General features: G+C 47.0%; 1 protein-coding gene and 5 non-coding genes across 7 annotated transcripts; 3 read left to right on the forward strand and 3 right to left on the reverse strand.

Moving 5' to 3' along the window:
• Window positions 1-944: 944 nt before the first annotated feature.
• Window positions 945-1,017, forward strand: TRNAR-CCU. Its single transcript has one exon. It is a non-coding gene; the product is annotated as a tRNA-Arg (tRNA).
• A 337-nt stretch (window positions 1,018-1,354) lies between these two features.
• Window positions 1,355-1,427, reverse strand: TRNAR-CCU. Its single transcript has one exon. It is a non-coding gene; the product is annotated as a tRNA-Arg (tRNA).
• Window positions 1,428-1,775: 348 nt separating this feature from the next.
• On the reverse strand, window positions 1,776-1,848 carry TRNAR-UCG. The gene has a single exon. It is a non-coding gene; the product is annotated as a tRNA-Arg (tRNA).
• Window positions 1,849-2,057: 209 nt separating this feature from the next.
• On the forward strand, window positions 2,058-2,130 carry TRNAR-UCG. Its single transcript has one exon. It is a non-coding gene; the product is annotated as a tRNA-Arg (tRNA).
• A 230-nt stretch (window positions 2,131-2,360) lies between these two features.
• Window positions 2,361-2,433, forward strand: TRNAR-CCU. The gene has a single exon. It is a non-coding gene; the product is annotated as a tRNA-Arg (tRNA).
• A 6,223-nt stretch (window positions 2,434-8,656) lies between these two features.
• On the reverse strand, window positions 8,657-13,817 carry ATP5PD (ATP synthase peripheral stalk subunit d). 2 transcript variants are annotated; one of them, XM_039226317.1, is made up of 6 exons: window positions 13,714-13,817; window positions 11,481-11,611; window positions 11,108-11,204; window positions 9,813-9,884; window positions 9,007-9,069; window positions 8,657-8,857 (listed from the first exon to the last, which is right to left on the reverse strand). In XM_039226317.1, exons 2-6 carry the CDS (start codon window positions 11,600-11,602, stop codon window positions 8,726-8,728), a joined length of 486 nt encoding a protein of 161 aa, XP_039082248.1. In that variant the 5' UTR covers window positions 11,603-11,611; window positions 13,714-13,817; the 3' UTR covers window positions 8,657-8,725. The 2 variants fall into 2 exon arrangements, with proteins under 2 accessions (XP_039082248.1, XP_039082249.1); XM_039226318.1 differs by lacking the exon at window positions 13,714-13,817 and adding an exon at window positions 13,164-13,324.
• Between the last annotated feature and the right edge of the window lie 145 nt (window positions 13,818-13,962).

Raw genomic sequence — 13,962 nt, forward strand, 5'->3', positions numbered from 1 at the left:
TTTTGTTTTGTTTTAAGGCTGAGGACAAAAGAATGAACAAGAATGGGGGCGCCTGGGTGGCTCGGTCCATTAAGCTTCTGACCTCCTCTGGGGTCCTTGATCTCATGGTTGGTAGGATCCAGCCCCCAGACCGGCTTGCTCGGGATTCTCTCTCTCCCTCTCTCTGCCCCTCCCCTGTTCATGCTCTGTCTGTCTCTCTGTCTCTCTCTCAAAATAAATAAACAAGCTCAAAACACACACACACACACACACACACAAACCCAACACGGTTTAAAAGGAGAGCACCCTCAAGGCAGGGGACGGGAGCCAGGTGGGTCAAACTCTTCCTTCTTGCTGATGTTAAGGGAGGAAGGAAATGAGTTTGTCAAGACTTTGCACACGTCGGAGAGAGAAAAACAAAGCAGAATGTGTCCAAATTCCCTGCGCCCTGGACGCGCGGAGATGGGAGGGGCGGGGTCTCCACTCGGGCACGACCGGGGATAAAACCCGCCTTGGGCGGAGCTGCGCTGCCCGTAGGTACGTCTTTCAGAAGCCCAGGGATTTTCATAGCGGGTTCTAAACCGTGTGTGACGTTTAAAAATGAGCTCATTCCTTACTTGTATTACCTTTTGTACAACAAAAAAAGAAGGAACAAAATAACAGGCGGAACATTCTAGGTGGCTTTATATAGAACCTGTTATATATGACGTCCATTTCGGACCGGACGGATTTGTTCCTTCTGGTCGGTGGTGCGTTGCCTGGCGATGGTGACGACGGCATCCGTGACGGGCGCTGCTCTGTGCCCGTTCACTTCCCCACCACTTTCCCCTGAGGTTCCTGGCGTTTCCGTCCGTTCTGCACCGGGGGACACGGCGGCCGGGGCGCCAGGCTTCCCGGGACGCGGGCCCCGCTGCCTCGCTGCCGACCGCGTCTAGGGGGCGGAATGGGGCGGCCCCCAGCCGCAGGCCCCAGTGGCCTAATGGATAAGGCACTGGCCTCCTAAGCCAGGGATTGTGGGTTCGAGTCCCACCTGGGGTAGGGACGCCTTTTTGGCCCTCGGAGCCTGGTGCTTCGCGCACCCTGCAATCTACGGCCCCGCGGCCCGCTTAAAAAGCCTGAAGACCGTCCGCAACTTTTGTACAGCCCACGGGAGGACGGTAAGGAGGCGCACCCGTCCTGGAGGCTTAAAGGGGTGGAGAGCTTCTAAGGAAGGCGAGGGGATGACGGGCCGCACTGACCCCCGGATCCCAGCCCTGGGCTAAGGGGCGAGACGCGTGGAGCCCCTGGGGACCGGGTCGTAGACCTGGTGGCCGGGGTGCGCCGAGGCGCGCGGCTTCCCGGCGCCAAAATTTCCGGCAGGGAGACGCCGCCGCACCACCCCAGGTGGGACTCGAACCCACAATCCCTGGCTTAGGAGGCCAGTGCCTTATCCATTAGGCCACTGGGGCGCGACAACACGCACCGCTCACGTGGTCCCTGGTAACGCGTAGAAGCGCGCGCGCGCGCGACTCCCGCCACCCCGACGGCGCACCCCGAGGACCGAGTGGCCACCAGCCCCCACCCTAAAAGCTAGAGTCCGAGGCGAAACGACGAGCCCGTGCTCCGCGGGGACTCCCCACGCTGGAGGCGCGCAGCTGCACGGAGAGGACCCGACTTCGCGGAAGGCGAGTGCCGAGCAGCCCCAGCGACCCGGGAGGGGAGGAAGAGGGAGACGGAACAAAGCCACAAACGAGACCGAGCGGGGCTGCTGGGGCCCGCGCCACCGAAGGGCATGAGCCCCGCCGCCAAAAAGAGACCGACCACGAAGGGACTCGAACCCTCAATCTTCTGATCCGAAGTCAGACGCCTTATCCGTTAGGCCACGCGGCCCCGACGCCCGGGGCGCCATAATGCGTAGGCCAGGTGCAGCCCCTGTGCAGGTGGAGGCGCCTGGATGTGGGCAGAACAGGACCGCGCGCCCCCGACCTCAAAGTGTGCCACGGGAGGGCCGGGGCCGGGTGCGATCCCGGCAGCCGGCGACAGACAGTGCAGCCTTAGGTTACTAAATAGGTATCCTGGCACCGCTGGGTACGTGCAGGGACCGCGTGGCCTAATGGATAAGGCGTCTGACTTCGGATCAGAAGATTGAGGGTTCGAGTCCCTTCGTGGTCGAAATGTTTTAATCCACCTGTATCGCAACCAAATCCAAGGTTCTACCCTCGTTTTAGACACAGTCAGGCCTCCGTACCCAGTCGGGCCCTCAGCCCCCGCTCTCTCGAAGCTGATCGTGAGGGTTCCTTTCCAATCGAGTTTTGTACCGGAGAGCTTCCGGCCTGACGTAGTTACGCAGCCACAAGGCGTCACAGTTCAAGAGGCATGTGATCGAGCCGCGTTTACGTGTAGCCCCAGTGGCCTAATGGATAAGGCACTGGCCTCCTAAGCCAGGGATTGTGGGTTCGAGTCCCATCTGGGGTGAAATTGCTTGTCTGAAAAGTGTGTTTTCCTATCGTCGTTAGTCAGGTAGGAATAGAACAAATACCATCTAGACACGACCAACTAACTAGTCTGTTTATAATAACGTTAGTTATTCTTCTTTGGAGTGTGTGGATGCCTCGGTTGCAAGTAATTTGCCTTTTCTTTTTGATCAAGCCCAACTGCACTTTGAAGGACAAACCCCTGTGAGCGCGAACGTGGCCCCACTTCTTGCCCCGGTTAGTATCCAGACACACCTGAAAAGTGCTGCGCAGGCTACAGATCCACGTGCGAATGAGACGCGCGTGTTTCACGAGTCCGACACAGGAAAGTTACAAGCAGCACAAACGACAGCCCACTGCTCCTCTAGCCTCCCGCGAGAGCGGGGGGCAGGTGGGGTGGGGGTGCCGCCCATTCCCGCCCACTGCCCCGGCCAGGACGACAAGGGGTGCGCAGAAACACAAGCAAGCACGCGCCGTGGAACGACAGTGCAGTCTCTGCTATCACCCCAGGCCCTCAGGAAAATGGTGGCACTGATTGCTTAAAAAGGGGCTGGCAGAGAGAGGTACGCTTATGATCTCGGCACTTTCCTATGCATATGATCATTTAGTAAAATAATTTTAAAAAACGATTATTGGCCAGATGTTTTTCTTTTGTCTTCTGTTTTTTATTTTGGAGCACACAGGGCTGTGGTTGGTCTTTCCATGTTGACGCTCATTTTATGTGCACTTGGAGGATACCATGTCTACCTGTAGGGGGAGGCTGTACTCTTCATTGGACTTTAAGTCTTTACCCCCAAAGAGTTTAAAAAGCACTGTTCCTTGTACTTTTCCAAAAGAAACAAACAAACTTTCTGAAGTACAGAATCTTCCTCTCCCTTCTCCAGGATCACCCAGAATTCTTCGTGCTCTCTCTACACCAAACCAGTCTTCTTCTTCTACTTTATTTTTAAGTAGTTTGTACACCCAAGGTGGGGCTCGAACTCACAACCCCCTAGATCAAAGGTGCACACCCTCTACAGACTGAGCCAGCCAGGCACTCCATGGATGTTATTCTTAAGCTATCTGCATGACTCCCAAGCCCTTCCACATGGCTGCAGCATCATGGCCCTAGACTGTACCGCTGCAGCCACTGCATTTTCTCTGGATTTCAGGCTTCAGGTCTAAAACCAGCTTCAGGACCATATCTCCATGGGTCCTTACATTCTAGTGAGAGAGAAGGAAGTAAACAAGTAAACTGATGAATATGACTGATACACTATTTGGGTTGTTGTGGGGAGTAAATGAGATGATCTTTATGTAAAGTGAGTAGGATGCCTGGAACACAGTATGGACTCTCTAAGTCATGACTGTCATCATTTACTAACAGAGTATTTTGCCCCATTATTCAAGGTTTATATGTGATATTCTCTTAGCTAGATGTGAATCCCTAAAAGCCCAAATCTCTTCTTTTCCTTCATTCATTATGAATTCATATTAAGATTCTTTTGAATGCCAAGCACAGTGCTAAGCCCTGGGGAATATAGACATGACTAAGGTATAATGCTAGAACTCAACAAAGAATCTTCTAGAATCCTCTAGATCTGTCTAATCCTCTAGGATTGAACATTTCTATGAAATGTTTGGGTTATCTTTATCTTCCAACATTCTTTACTTGCTTGGTTTTTCGTTGGAATTCATGAAAATGAAGTTTCTGTTTCCTGCATTTTTGTATTGTTTCGTGTCATTGTAATTTATACTTTAGCTATTAATTGTTGATTTTATGTAACATTTGCTCTGGGATCAGTTGACGTTTCTTTTTTTTATTTTGAAGCTTTCTTGTCTAACATTATCACTTTCCAGTTATTTTGTTTGTATGACATAGAATTTAGTATATAAGCTAAGTGAGCCTTTTTATTAGTCTGCTATAGTCTCATTTGCTTTGCAAATGCCAAAATAGGTGTGTTAAAATCTTTACAAATGTTATGCTTCTAGCGATTTTTTAAAACTTTTCTTGCTTTATATATTTTGATGCTTCATATATTTTAATTTTTTCAGCACATCAAGGTTCCAATCATTTTTCATGTTTACTGTTCCCTTTAAGAATTACATTTGGGGGCGCCTGGGTGGCTCAGTCAGTTGAGCGTCCGACTTCGGCCCAGGTCGTGATCTCACGGTTCGTGGGTTTGAGCCCCGTGTCAGGCTCTGTGCTGACAGCTAGCTCAGAGCCTGGAGTCTGTTTCAGAGTCTGTGTCTCACTCTCTCTCTCTGACCCTCCCCTGCTCACTCTGTCTCTCTCAGAAATAAATAAAACATTTAAAAAGTTTTTTTTAAAAAGAATTACATTTGACACAGTTATGTGTGTCATAGATGGTAATATAAGTCTACATTCTTGCCCATCCTTTAAACATGTGTATTGTGAAAGATTTCAAACATACCCCAAACCAGAGAATAGTGAATGAACCAACCTAGATTTATCAGTCATCAGGATTTTTTTCACTTTTGCTGCATTAATTCCTTTATCCTTTTTCCCCATAAAGCGTTAGGGGGTTTTGTTGTTGTTGTTAATAATGTCTACACCTAATATGGGGCTTGAATTTACAACCCTGAAATCGAGGGTCGGGTGCCCAACTAAACCAGCCAGAAGCCCCTTTTCTCTCTTTTTTAAAAATTTATTTGAGAGAGTGTGCATAAGCACACACCCAATTGGGGGAGGGGCAGAGAGAGAGGGAGAGAGAAAATCCCAAGCAGGCTTGCCACTGCCAGCACCAGAGCCCGACTCTAGGATCAAATCCACAAACCCTGAGATCGTGACCCAAGCTGGAACCAAAAGTCAGATGCTTAACCAACTGAGCCACCCTGGTGCCTCAGGAGCCCCTTTTCTGAGGTATTCTAAAGTAATCCCAGACATTGTATGATTTCACCCCAGTAGACATTCACATATTTCAACATTCATCTCTTAATTATCTTTTCACAGTTGATTGGTGCCAACCAGGATCCAAATAAGGTTACACACCAAGTCTGGATGTTGGGTAAGCTGCCTTCCCTCTTACCTTCCCCCATACCACTGACTTGTTGAAAAACAATGGTCAAATGTCTCATATTTTGGATTTATCTTTACTTCTTCATGGTGTCATTTAACTTGTTCTTCTATCCTGGATATTTCTTCTCGGTGCACCTGGGTGGTTCAGTTGGTTGAGCATCTGACTCTTGATTTTGGCTCAGATCATGATCTCACAGTTCGGCTGGTTCCATTCATGAAATCAAGCCTCGCTTTGGGCCCTGCACTAACAGCACAGAACCTTCTTGGGATTGTCCCAGATAGTTCCTTTCAATTGTTAGTGAGTTTCAATGCCTCGATTAAATTCAGGTTCAACTTTTTGGGGGAAAAAAAAACTGATTTCAAATAGTGCTATGTATTTAATATGGTAGATCAGAAGGTTCAGGAGATAGCCTTGGCATCAGGAGGTAACAGCCTGATCATGGTCAAGTTCCTCAACCTTTCATGTAATGGTTTCATCCACTGATGAGCGCTTTGCCTGAGTTAACTATTTCTTTAGGGATTACAGAATAGTGACTTTTCTAATACTCTTTTCGACATTTATTAGCTGAAATACTTTGTAAAGAACTTTTCATTAATTATGTCTATCAGTTTATCCCAAAATACAGTTGTTTAAAAAGGCAGGATAGGGGCGCCTGGGTGGCTCAGTCAGTTGAGCGTCTGACTTCAGCTCAGGTCACTATCCCCCGATTTGTGGGTTTGGGCCCCACGTCGGGCTCTGTGCTGACAGCTCAGAGCCTGGAGCCTGCTTCAGATTCTGTGTGTGTCTCTCTCTGCCTCTCCCCTGCTCATGCTCTGTCTCTCTGTTTCTTAATAAATAAATGTTTAAAACATTTTTAAAAAAATTAAAAGGCAGGATAAATGCTTAATTTTTTCCCCTTCAGTGCCAGGTTTCTTTTCCTTTTTAATGTTTGTTTGTTAGAGAAAAAGAGAGCGCGCGCGCACGCGCAAGCAGGGGAGGAGCAGAGAGATAGGGAGACAGAGAATCCAAAAGCAGGCTCTGCGCTGACAGCAGAGAGCCCTATGCGGGGCTTTAACTCACAAACTGTTGAGATCCTGACCTGAGCCAAAGTCAGACGCTTAACCAACTGAGCCACCCAGGTACTCCTAAGGTGCCTGTTTTTTTAATAATAAATTAAAACCCTTGATACCTTTTTTTTTTGGATGGACAGCTTGTGGTTGGATTTTGGGCTGACCGAGTGTGAATATTTGCCTCCTAATGGGGGTCTTTACTGACCCACATTATCCAAAGTATGTTTCTGTATTTATGCTACTTCTGTTTTTTTTTCTTAATGGAAGACATTTTAGAGAGAGAGCAAGCGAGCATGCACATGAATGGGGAGGTACAGAGAGTCTGAAGCAGGCTCCTTGGAGTCAAATCAGAGCCAGATGCAGGGCTCAATCTCCTGGTTCATGAGATCATAGTTCATGACCTGAGCCATAATCAAGAGTCAAGTGCTTATAACAGACCGAGCCACCCAGATGCCCTCGTTTTTGCCGATTTCTATCTTTAACTTTTGCTCTTTTTTTCTATTGATTTGAAAAACAGAATCCTATTTCACTAGTGATTTTTTTTTAAGATTTTAAATTATTTCAACATCCAATGTGGGGCTTGACCCAAGAGTTGCATACTCCACAAACTGAGCCAGCCAGGTGCCCCCAGTGATTAATTTTTATGTAAAAATCAATGCATGCTCAATGCAAAAAACTGCAAACAACCCTGGAGGGGATACAATTAATCAACAAATTAAATTGTGCCCCAATCTTATGCAAGTGCCTTGGGCAGAGAGCATGTTCTCAGTGGTTCACTTGTGTCTCTTCCAGTAAGTCTTCCAAAGGGTTCTCCCTCCACTGCTAGGGACTTCTGTTACAAGACTTCCTCAGAGTGGGCGTTGGGTTCCCCCTTGAAGGGGAGCTCTAACCACACTCCAAAAGCAAACTGAACAGCTTTTTCTCAGATCCCGTGTTTCACTTGTATGAATCCTTCGTAGCGCCAAGTGAATGAGGGATTCGGAGAGTGTGTGGTACTAATTTCTGCTTTGTGCATGAAAGGCCTTCTGGCACAGCTACATCACAGACTGTCATAACTACAGTAGCTCTAAGTGGACACCCCTTACCCCTTAAAAGACCTTTTACCTTCAGCATAGCGCCTGCCCCTACGATCAGGGGTGACAGTGCCTAGGCTCTCCTCTGCTTATGCCCTTTAAGACCGCATCGCTTTCTAAGCACTACCAGCCGTTGTTGCTCTTCTCCAGTACAGCCCATCTGCAAATCTTTTGTAAGCAATGTCAACAAAACTGTCAGTCTGTGCATGCTGCCTCTCCTCTTGCAGGTTTGTCCTACAGGATTTAAGCCTTATCCGGTCAGACATCTCTGCTCAAAACCGATGCTTACCTGGAAACTTCACATTTAATTCTCATTATTATCCTGATCATTGTGAATGAGAAAAGACAAATCCTAAGACAGTAAACAAGGAGACTAAAACCAGCAATTAAATGGTCAAGAGTAAAATGGTAGGCATATAAGGTCCTCTAACCTCAGGGCAATAGAAAGCTTTCTATCACCTCACTTCTTTTTTTCCTTTCTTTCTTTTCTTTTTTTTTTTGTTAAAGTAATCTCTACACCCAAGGTGGGGCTCAAACTCAAGACCCAGAGATCAAGAGTCGCATGCTCTACCCACTAAGCTGGCCGAATGCCTGCCCCTCACTTTATTTTAAACCACCTGTATTTCCTGGCACTGCTCAGAAGTCCTGCTAACCAAGATCAATAGTGGGAATTTTTTTAATGAAATGATGGAATTAAAATAATTTTCTATGTTCAAATACAAAGCTGTACTAGCTTTTAACTTTGCAACAAAATTTCCTTTTATCTCACATTTATGCTGAAGAACTGAAAGAGAAAAGGAGATCTCTGCTTGCTACTCACCCTGCTGTTACGTCTGCAATGTAGACATCTATCCTCATGACTGACTTACGGACAAGCATAAGGGAGCACTCACTGCTTAGGAACCAGTGGTTTGAAAGCAAAGACGAAGTGGGGGCTAACTGGCTCCTATACTTCCTAACCATGAGATAACTGGACCAGCACACACCTGTAGGCTCACCTTTCCAGTTTAATATAAAGACCACTTCCAGTGAGGGCACCTCAGAGTTATAACTATCTCAACTGCAAAGGAACAGACACATGGCACCGTATCATTATTTTTAATGTCCAGAGTTTATAATTCGAGGGCCAGAGCTTTCTCCCCAACTCAAGTTTATAAATTTTCGATTGGCTTGTGAGGCCAGTAGGGATACTTCTTTTTGTCTAATTTGGTTTCTGGGAAGACTTCATTCAGGTCCTCAATGGTCATCTGATCAAACGGAATTATGTTCTTCATCTTCTCTAGCTGGAAGGAGGAAGAACTGGGTTAAGGTAAAGAGGGCCACAGAGATGCAAAAATGAATGCAAGGTATGTTACTGCCACTGGGTAAAAGGAGTGTGGCTGTGAGAGACAGAGAAAACATATTACAGACAAAGGCCAAGGCTCATTCTTACCTCTTTTTCATATTGCTCAATCCTGGCCTTTGAGAGAGACAAAAACTCAGCACAACTTTTCACCTTAAAGAGAAGGGAGACGTTCTGTTTTGAAACCAGGTTGTACTGTCCTGATTCTGAGGCTCCCAAGAGAAAAGTCCCAGAGCCCACCGCTCTTGCCTTCCCGTTCCGGGCAGACTCCTGCACATGCGGACTCCTGGGGCGAGCGTGCTTTGGGAAGTAAACTATAGCTTTTCCTAAATGCACAAAGAAGGCCATACGGGAGAGCCAGCTTATGATAGCAGGACCAGGGTTCGTCAACAATTTGCTCATCTAGACAACCTACAAAATGCCAGTATTTCACAGGGGCTGGTTACTGAACAGTCAGGATAAGCCGGCTGATGGCCTCGCCAGACTTCTCTTCGGTGGAGCCACCTGTGTTCCCACATTTGGCTTTCATACTTTCAAGCAAATAGTTAGGTATTTGCCTGCTACCTTGGATAATTTCCCTACCTAATTCTAACTCCTTAATTATTTTTAACAGCCTAGTTGAGGTATGACTAACATACAATAAAATGCATATAATTAAAGTTGTGACATGTGTATCCACCTGTGACACCAGCAATACAGTAAGACACTGAACAGATTTATCAACCCCTTCCCTCCCATTCCCAGGTAACTGCTTCAGTAGCTGCCATAGATTACTTGCATTTTCTAGAGTTTTATTTTATTACTTCTTTTAATTCACTCTACTTCACCTAACTTCTAAGAAATGCAGAGCAATCAGGAATTAGGAGAATTTTAAAATAAGAGTCTCAACTACTTACATCTTCTTTCTCTTCAGCATCCACCTGGGCAGTATATTTATCCTCTGGCACAGGAATCTTCAGGGCATTAAACTACAAACACAGACACAATTGTTACTAATATACCCGGGAGTCCAAGAAAGGGCTCAAAACTGCCAATCCTTCTAGATAAAAACATTCTCCATCCCAAGAGAAAACCAGTACGCATCTAGAGTGTTACAGTAGAATGAACATTAGCATGCAAACAAGAGCTCAAGGTTCTCAGTCCTGTCACTAACTGGACAATTCTTTATGACAATGAGCTTCAGTTTCTTCGTCTGAAAAGGACGGTTGCATTTGATGATCTCGAAAACGGCCTCCTAGAACTCTGTAGTCTAAAAAAACTCTGATTCTTCTTTCAAACGAAACCCTAATGGACTGACTGGCAGAAGTAATGTGTGCAGAAAAGAGACAGAGACGGTCTCCTTAGATGACTGCCTAATCCCACAGCCCCAGCACTGCACCTGGCACAGAGCAGGCCTTTGAAAAGCATCTGTCAAATAGATAAATAAATAAATTTCGGATACTGAGTTTTAACATGTAAACAGCAGAAGAGGAGATTGATGGATGAGAAATGAAGCCATGAGACACAGTAAAAAGGAGCAGAAAGAGGAGAAAAACAATGAAAGGGTAGAAAAAGGTGTTAGGGAGACAGGTGAGGGGCAAAAAAATAATTCAAGAAGAGTGGGATGGAAACATTTAACTTCACAGCCCTCTAGCTCCCTGATTAAGGCTGTATGGGCTGTTTCTTTGTTGTTTTTAATGTTTTATTTATTTCTGAGAGAGAGAGAGAGAGAGAGAGAGAGAGAGAGAGACAGCGTGACCAGGGGAGGGTCAGAGAGAGAGGGAGATACAGAATCAGAAACAGGCTCCAGGTTCTGAGCTAGCTGTCAACACAGAGCCCGACGCAGGGCTCGAACCCATAAACCGTGAGATCATGACCTAAGTCAGATGCTCAACCAACTGAGCCACCCAGGTGCCCCTGTATGGGCTGTTTCTTTGAGTAAGACACCTGCCAATGAATACACCCTGAATTCTATGCATTTACCATATACATCTACCACCTCAAGACCTTTGGCCACACCCATTTTTCCTGAGCTTCCTTTGGGATCTATTTGGTTTTTTTTCCCCAAGAGTAAAATTATATTTATTTAATATGGGACCTGTTAACAGCACCCCTCTTTCCACGGTGTCATCCTGCGTGGATGTAATTACTTCCTGTTCTACTCCGTACCCACAAGCCACAAGACCACTGCTTTAGCTGCCCGACGTCTCACCTTCTTCTCAAAGTCATCTACCAAGCCAGCCTTCGCCACATGGGCCTTATAGTAAGCCCAGTCGATAGCAGGTGGATTCTCAGGGAGAGTAGCCAACCTGCTCACATGAGGAAAAAAAAGTTAAGACTGTTCTATGAGCAACAGAACATTCACACAGCACTTTCCCTGTTCCTTATTCCTATGGCCTAGAGCTGTCATCACACTTTTCTCTAGGAGAGGGATCACAGGAATGCCAAAAAACTACTTTCATTTGTAAAATATATGAATTACTTTACACCAGAAGAGCATTGGAAATTCGTATGTAATTCCAAAGCACTGTTTTGCTTCCACATTCATAGCAAGTTAAGATGGTCCCTCTCAGAATGGTACTGACCTGGAGGTGAGGGTCTCGTTCCAGGACTTCAGGGAGTTAGCAATGGCCTTCTGGTTCCGGGGTATGATCTCCCCAAAAGCTACCCAGTCAATGGCTTTTAGAGCAAGTTTTCGCCCAGCCATCTCGAGATTCTGGAAGATAAAACAGATCAGATCAAAAAAGGGCTCTTAGCCTGAGTGTCCATCAACTGACGAATGGATCAAGAAGATGTGGTTTATCTATACCATGGAATACTACATGGTAATTTGAAAGAATGAAATCTGGCCATGTGTAGCAACATGGATGGAACTTGAGGGTGTTATGCTGAGTGAAATAAGTCAGACAGAGAAGGACAGATACCATATGTTTGCATGTATAGGAGGATTAGGAGGAACTTAACGGAGGACCATGGGGGAGAAGAAGGGGAAAAATAGTGGGGGAGAAGGAGGGAGGCAAACCACGAGAGACTCTTGAATGCTGAGAACAAACTGAGGGCAGATGGGAGGGGAGGGGAGGGGAGGGTGGGTGATGGGCATGGAGGAGGGCACTTGTGGGGATGAGCACTGGGTGTTATATGGAAACCAACTTGACAATAAACTATTAAAAAGGGGGGGGCTCTTAGCGTGAATCCTCTAAAGGGCACCTTAGAAATATGAAAATCTTTAAGAAATAGAGCAGCAGCATCTGAACACTTGGTGACTATCAACTAAAGGAATCAGGATTACTAAATAAGGACTGTTTAGCTTTTCAAATTCAAGGCATGGAACCTGGCATATAACTACATTATCTCCCCTGAGCCTGTCCCCCTCTATTCCCCAACTCCTACTCATACTTAAAAGCCCAGTTCTCTAGTGTTTGCTCTTCACACATCTTCGGAAACATTGCTAAAGTAATACTCATGCATTGCACAAAAGTTAATCATTTAAATACATTTCTGCCCAGATTAAGTGCATTTTATTCACTGATTCTATCCAGTGCACAGAACCTGAGTTCAGCAAAGCTTAAATAGAGCAGACCCTATGCCGGAATTTCCTCATCTAAAAAATGGGGATAATACTGGCCCTGCTTATCTCAAAAGTCTGTTAAAAGTACCAAGTAAGGGGCACCTGTGTGGCTCTATCGGTTAAGCATCGGACTTTAGCTCAGGTCGTGATCTCATAGCTCATGGGTTCCAGCCCTGCATTGGGCTCTGTGCTGACGTTGAGCTCCTGGAGGCTGCTTTGGATTCTCTCTCTCTCTCTCTGCCCCCCTCCCACTCGCACTCTGTCTCTCTCTCTCTTAAAAATAAACATTTAAAAAGTTTTTTTTAGAAAGCACCAAGTGAAATTGTGCCCGCCAATGTGCCCTACAGTCTCATACAAGCTTAAGAAGCTCTCTATCCCCTCCCTACCGGATTGGTAATACCTGCACTTTCTTATTCAGGTCTGATTATCCTCTGCGGCACTAGCACATGCCCTGTGCATTCTAGCAATAACTTTAACATAGGTATTCGATATGTGTGAATGTGAGAGAATATGGAAAGTGGTTACAGCCTTTTTTTTTTTTTTTAACTAAAAAAATGAGAAAATAGTCAAACTAAACTTAAGATCAATAACAGACATTAGGAGAAAGACTGAATGTCAAAAGTCTTTACGAACTACGGGGTGGATCACAAGGGAGGTGGAAGAAATCCTCTTCGGAATCTTAAACTGTTCCAACACCTGCCTCTTGCTTTCTTTCCCTCTCAGGTATAGCTGGTTTCCAGGAGTGGAAGTGATGAGCAGGTGACCCTTAAAAACGCCAGAGAAATAAGCGCTTTGACAGAGACTTTTCCAAGCACCAGCGCAGGCAGGCTTCATAAATGATGGCGCTTTTGTCTTGCTCTGAACCTTCCACACTCTCGAATGCTGGAACCCTCAAGAGGAAAAGACTGAGAGTCCCTCAACAAGTTAATACCATCTCGGGGTAACATTTCCCCAGCCCCCAGAACGGACTGCCGATGTCGGCCGCGGTGGGAGTGGACCGAAACAGATCAGGTGCGTGGAAGCACCTCAGTCAGAGGTGGCGAAGCGACCCCGGCGACCTCGCGCGGAGGAGGGGAAAGGGAGCGCGGAGCAGAGCGGCGGCTGCAACTACACCCGGACACTCTGCCAGTGGGACAACGACAGGGCCGGGCGTCCTCGTCAGGGGTGCGACAAGGGTCTGCGCAAGGTCTGAAGGAGGCAAAGCAGGGCAGCCGGCCAGCGTCGGACCCAACGCCCCAAACCCCACTCACCTTCACCTACCCGGGCGGCCCACAGTCCAAAGCAGCAAGGAACGGAAGTGGGTCACCGGAAAGCCTCCCTGAGCCAATCCCAACGCGAAAGGGGAGGGCCTTGCTTCGCCGGTCATCCCGTAGAAATGGAGGCTGGTTCCGGAAGTCCCGCCCCCAAGGGCGGGCGCGGCACCTCCCCTGCACGGGTCCCCGGGAGCTGGTTGGGGGCGCTCCCGTCCCTCTCCCCCGGCCCCACCCCCGCCGATGGGC

This window comes from Hyaena hyaena, unplaced genomic scaffold, assembly GCF_003009895.1.
Source record: "Hyaena hyaena isolate Hyena2069 unplaced genomic scaffold, ASM300989v1 scaffold_21, whole genome shotgun sequence".
Taxonomy (NCBI): Eukaryota; Metazoa; Chordata; class Mammalia; order Carnivora; family Hyaenidae; genus Hyaena; species Hyaena hyaena.